The sequence below is a fragment of the Sinocyclocheilus rhinocerous genome, unplaced genomic scaffold (genome assembly GCF_001515625.1).
Source record: "Sinocyclocheilus rhinocerous isolate Xijiao unplaced genomic scaffold, SAMN03320098_v1.1 scaffold585, whole genome shotgun sequence".
In the NCBI taxonomy this organism is placed as follows: Eukaryota; Metazoa; Chordata; class Actinopteri; order Cypriniformes; family Cyprinidae; genus Sinocyclocheilus; species Sinocyclocheilus rhinocerous.
Window position 1 is genome coordinate 483,121 of NW_015630024.1, and position 5,775 is coordinate 488,895.

Sequence of the window (5,775 nt, forward strand, 5' to 3'; positions counted from 1 at the left end):
GTAGATGGAGTCAATCAACACCCCAAAGCTTGACAATTATTACCTCTTCATTGGTCGACATTTTATTCCATAATGTTACACAGTTTTAATACTGTTTTATGTCTGATGATCGTGTTAGAATACATGTGGAAGCATCTGTTGTTTCGGTTTCTTCTTCGCTTGTGTTTTGGAAATTTTGTACAGTAGATGTGTAATAGCGCCCCCTACAGTATAACAATGAAAAGATGGATTCCCAGAGCACAAGTATAGCTCAAATATATTTAGACTTTTTCTAAGTATAAGTCAAGTATACTTAAATGTCATTTTAAGTATATTTCTGAGAAGTAGGCCTACATAAAGCACATTTCTGAAAAGTACATAAAATGTAGACTGAAAGTATACTTTCTTATTTTTTAGTTTAAAAGAAGTATACTAATAGTACACTTGAATAAACTTCTTTTTCGTAAGGGATTTTGTCCCTCGTCTATGGTGAGTAACATTTTCTTGTTTATGGTATTGTATTGCATTTACATTTCTGGGAAATATTTAAGATACGAAAATGTAAAGGTTTGACAGATCATTTAGGTCAAAAAATAATGACTCAAATGTAGCTTTTTTTTCTCTTCTTCTTCTGATACTCTATAATCAGTTTTAGATGGTATTGGTTCACAGTCGCCGTGATTTTGCCAAGTAAGACGTGTTCCTGGATCAACATCTTTTGATGATCCTGGATCAACATTATTGTCCAAAAATATAGACTAAACCCAATCCCTACCCCTAAACCTAACCCTACCCATAATTTATTCCTAAAATCAGTGGGAAATGATAGCTGATTAACAAGGGTGTAGAAGCACCTAATCCTGATCGTAAGCCTAAAACAGATATTTCCTGAAAAGTTATATCTCAATTCTGATTGGTTAATTGGAATGTTGTTCCAGGATCAACAAGGATGTTGTACTTTGTGAAATCATGGTCACCATTGGGGCACACATGAATTACTGATGGGTCAAATAAATAAATACATTCAGATCATCTGAAAATAATTGTATAATCTTACACAAGTTTAATTATCAAATTGACCTTTTTGAGGTTGTTCAGATATTTTCAGTGAAATGCGAACAAAACTACTGATTTAAAAAAAAACTACAATAATATCAATTGATGATATCTGTGTCCCTAATGCTTTTGCTAATATCTCTGTTTCAGATCCAACAACACAACTTACAAAAATTGCTCCAACAGATCCAAAGCCTGACATGGTGCCTACAGAAAAAACACAGTGTACATGCAAAAAACAAGGTATGTAGTAACAATAATAACACTTGACTTGGATATTGTCATCTCTGGCCTGTGGTTTTGTTCTTCTCCTCATTCTGTGGATCATCACAATTTTGTACTGCAACCGTAAGTCACATCTACCTTTAAAGAATGCAAAGTGCAATTGTGTATTATTTTCTAATTGGTTATAGGCCATGTACGTTTTAGAAAAGGTAAGCAAGCAACTGTGGGCAGAATTTTACAACCTGAACACAAACAATTAAAACTAATCCACAATTATTGTCACAGGAATCATAAATTATTTGCAATGGTGAGAAACAACAGCTGTGCTGGGCATGCAGATGACAGCTATAGTTTTCAATATTACTAAATACAAATATTAGAATAGTTAAACGATTTTAATAAAGTTATAATTGAAACTCGTACTTTGAGTGATAATCCTATAATACTAATATAATATAATATAATATATAATGATGAAGGGGTCTAGTCTTTGACCGAGCACCACACATATTTGCATATATCATAAATACATTTACATTCATATAAACCATCAGACAACATTCTAACACACTTGTTTTCAAACATTGCAGTTGTTAAAGAATTAGTTTTTTTTTTATTTAAAAAAAATGTATGACTGTCACTTTTTAACTGAATTTGTTTATTGAACAAATTTAACAACAAATCTCTTTTTTTTTTTTCATTCTTTTTTTGTTCCAGACTTGAGAACAAGTCAACATCCCCACACTTGCACAATACAGTAAGTAGTCTTGTGCTTTGGTCAAATTTAACATGCAGCACACCTTTGAAGATTTTTGTTTTTGTTGGACAATGAAAATCTTTGAGGAACAGTTCAGTTTCTGTTCAACAATCTCATTTTTTTTATTTTCAGACCTCAAACCACACCTGCTGACCATTCTAAACTGCTCGACACCCCATTATAGATCCAGTAACACACAGGAAAATCCAGTAATGGTTAAAGATTTCATCCAATTCCAATACGTAACATTAAAATCAGTTTCCCTTTCATGACTCTTCCTTCTACAGAGCTTTCAAATTTAATCTTTCAAAATGAATGTTCAAAACATCAGGATTTCTCTAACTTTAGATCACTTCTCTGTTTTGCATTTTCTTTGTAACCAAAACAGTTAAGAGTACTACAACAAATATTTTCATTTTGCTGATTTGATCTCACAGTAGCCTACATAAAGATGGACTAATCAGTTTGAATGGTCTGAATTGACATTTTAAGTATTTTATGATCATTCTCTGTAAACACACATCCAAAAAGAATATACCTGAGCCCCTATCATCATTGCATCTTTATTTGCAAGATATTAAGAACAGAACAATCCAAACTGACAAAAGTGTTATTTTTTAATTGTAAAAATCCCTCTTGAAAATACCATCCTGTCACAATGACTAGTACACAACATCTTAGAACACTCTAGGGAAACCCATCTGGATCTGTTCAACATTTCATGAGCAAAATATATGAAAGACACTGTAGGGTTTAAAGGTCATATTTTGGTTTCTATCATCAGCTATAAAAGCTATTTGAACATTTTAAAGAATCAAAGAGTGAGCCCTGATGTTAAGCAAAACGGCAACATTGCGGTTGCCCTTAAACCAACACAAGTGAGTTAAAGTGAAAGTGAAAGATACTGACTTTGCCCACCACATCTAATGCAACACCTGTCAACTAACTAGTGGTTCTGAAAATACATTTAAAACCTTGAGCTTAAAGCAGCACTATGTAACTTGTGATTCGGAATAAAACAAAAACGCGGTTTAGAAGATGAATTCATGATGTACTCGCTCATTATATACATTTGGCAAATTTTGAACACAGAAAAGGTTACATAGTGCTGCTTTAAGCTAAAAAAAATTATAATTTCAACCTCTAAAATCAAGTGGAAAACACTTTAACAGTGCAACATGAAGTTGTCCAAATTATTTTCCAAGGGTTTTGGGATAAAACAGGCACATGGGGCATTTAGTGTTTGCAGTATTATTTTAGTTATTTTTGAGAGCATCCTTGTAAGTGCACTTCAGGAAACAAACTACAACGAAAAACACCTCCCATACAAACCTTTTGTGACTTGTATCATTATACAGACATTCAACAGCATTCAAAATCAGGGTCGTCTACTGCAATTCCTGTACTGTAAACGATGAACTCATAACCTACAGCATCTCTGTACACTAGTGTCTCAATAGATCCTCAAACAGCAACAGACTGTCATCTCTGTGAACAGGAAGACTGTAGAGAGACCCCCAGTAAAGAAAAAAAAAATAGTATATGGCATAATATTTTTTTTACTGTGGGAAAAATTATATCACAACGCCACACCAAAAACAGATGACTGAAAATAGAACAATATATGTGCTTGATGTTAACATCCTATCCATATATACATGTTCTATCATTCACAAGGAAATAAAAGATTGTTATATTTGCTTTGCTTTAGGAGAAAAGAAGAGAAGGGGGAAGTGTCTCTGTGCAGTTATAATTTTTTTGTTTTATTCCATGTCCACCATAAAATATATTTCTTGTCCGAGCAGCTCCCTTTAATGGCTTCTTGTGTTAGGGATGAGGAGACGCACCATAAATCTGAAAAATAAAAATAAAAATGCACAAAATAAAAACTTAAACATAATAGAACAAATATAAAATATATACATTACAGTTTAAAAGTTAGGAGTCAGTAAGATTTCTTAAAATGTTTTTTTAAGGCTTTTCCCAAGGTCAGTTAATAACAGTAATAATGAAAAATATTATTACAATTTAAAATAACTTTTTTAATTGTAATATATTATAAAATGTAATTTATTCCTGTGATGCAAAGCTGAAGTTTTAGCATCATTCCTCCAGTTTTCAGTGTCACATGATTCTTCAGAAATCATTCTAATATGCTGATTTGCTGCTCAAAAAACATTTAGTTTTATTATCAATGTTGAAAACAGTTGTGCCGCTTAATATTTTTGGAAACCGTGATACTACTGTTTATTCAGAACTCCGAATCAAGAACAGCATTTATTTGAAATACAAATCTCAACATTATAAATGATTTTCTGATCAATTTACTGCATCCTCCTCGCTAAATAAAAGTATTCATTTATTTAAAAAAAAAACAATCATACTGAACCCAGACCTTTGAATTGTAGTATAATAAAAATAGAAATTAAACTTCAAAGAGGTTTGTAAATATACTGACGTACGATCTATAGGTTTCCGCTCTTTGTGGAAGACGATGGCACCACATCTGAGCTCAGTTTACCGGGCAGCTTCTCTGTGGCTGATGAATCTTGTACTGACTGTTTCTGGGACACAAAACCAGAATTTTAAGTATGCAAACCAAGTATAAAATCCTTTCATGCAAGCACGTGGTTGAGAAATAATAAAGTTGCTTTGTGGCAGTGCACCACCATGTGGACAATAGGAGTAATAATAAATTCTGTATGCTGTAAATGCAAAGCCTTTGAATAATAGACCAGCCACAGTGCTTAAACAATGCAAGCTGTCCACCAGGTTTTAAGCGAATATGAATATAAACAGCCATGTGCTTGTGATTCAGCCGATGGAAGGGTCACTGAATGGGATTTTTCGTTTGAGTTTGTGTTTCTCCATGCTGCTGTTCATGAGTCAAAGCTACAGTATAAGAACCAAATTCATGCATTTCATTTCCAAATACAACCTACCTTTGGTTTAGACTTTGGTTTTGCACCCTTTCCCTGTAATCAGATAGAGACCCCTGATATAAACCGGTTTGAACCCGTATGAAGGGTCTGGGGGGGGGAAACCTGGTGCTCTTTCAGAATCAGCATGCACAGATTTATCCTACTTTTTATTATCTCCCTTGCCTTTTTATTCAAATATTTGACTTCAAAATAATAATATGTGAAAGTCAAATGTGGTTTTTACCTTTGGTTTGCTGTCTTTAGCTTTGGGGTCAGTCAGGTTGGGAATCACTTTTTCCGCCAGCTCGTCGAAAACTGGACCTGATGCCTGGAAACACAGACAGATAAAAAAAATTAAACACAGAATTTGTGTGAAGAATTTAGAGGGATGTTACTTTTGCAGGTTTGTTTGTGGTACCTTAAATGTTGGCGGTTGTGGTTCAGGGGTGAAGCATTGGGCGTCAGGTGCTGAGGGCTTCACGGGCGGTGCTCCAGAAAAATCACTAGACAGCATGTCAAGGGCCGCTGTGTCATCGATTGATGTCTGAGAGATGAACAGACAGACAGTCAAATGTCTACAATGATTCTTAATGATCAAAATGACAGAAATGCAGTTTTTTGTTTTATTGAAGTTATTAAAGGGTTAGTTCACCCAAAAATGAAAATTCTGTCATTAATTACTCACCCTTGTGTTGTTCGAAACCCGTAAGATCTTCGTTCATCTTCGGAACACGATTTAAGATATTTTTGATGAAATCTGAGGGCTCTCTGACCCTCCCATAGACAGCACGGTAACTACCACGTTCAAGGTCCAGAAAAGTACCAAGATGATCGACA

At 34.0% G+C, this 5,775-nt stretch overlaps 1 protein-coding gene across 13 annotated transcripts in view; it reads right to left on the reverse strand.

Annotated features, from left to right (window-relative positions):
• Positions 1-2,566: 2,566 nt before the first annotated feature.
• The window catches only part of LOC107739675 (calpastatin-like), a 34,261-nt gene continuing 31,052 nt past the window's right edge, over positions 2,567-5,775 (reverse strand). For 12 of the 13 annotated variants that reach the window (XM_016551863.1, XM_016551868.1, XM_016551866.1 and 9 more), the window contains 5 exons: positions 5,357-5,482; positions 5,183-5,266; positions 4,960-4,992; positions 4,480-4,581; positions 2,567-3,871 (listed from right to left, as the gene is read on the reverse strand). In XM_016551863.1, coding sequence (XP_016407349.1) covers positions 4,483-4,581; positions 4,960-4,992; positions 5,183-5,266; positions 5,357-5,482 — 342 coding nt within the window. In that variant the 3' untranslated portion in view covers positions 2,567-3,871; positions 4,480-4,482. The remainder of the gene's footprint in view (positions 3,872-4,479; positions 4,582-4,959; positions 4,993-5,182; positions 5,267-5,356; positions 5,483-5,775) is intronic. The other variant, XM_016551859.1, reaches the window with a different exon arrangement.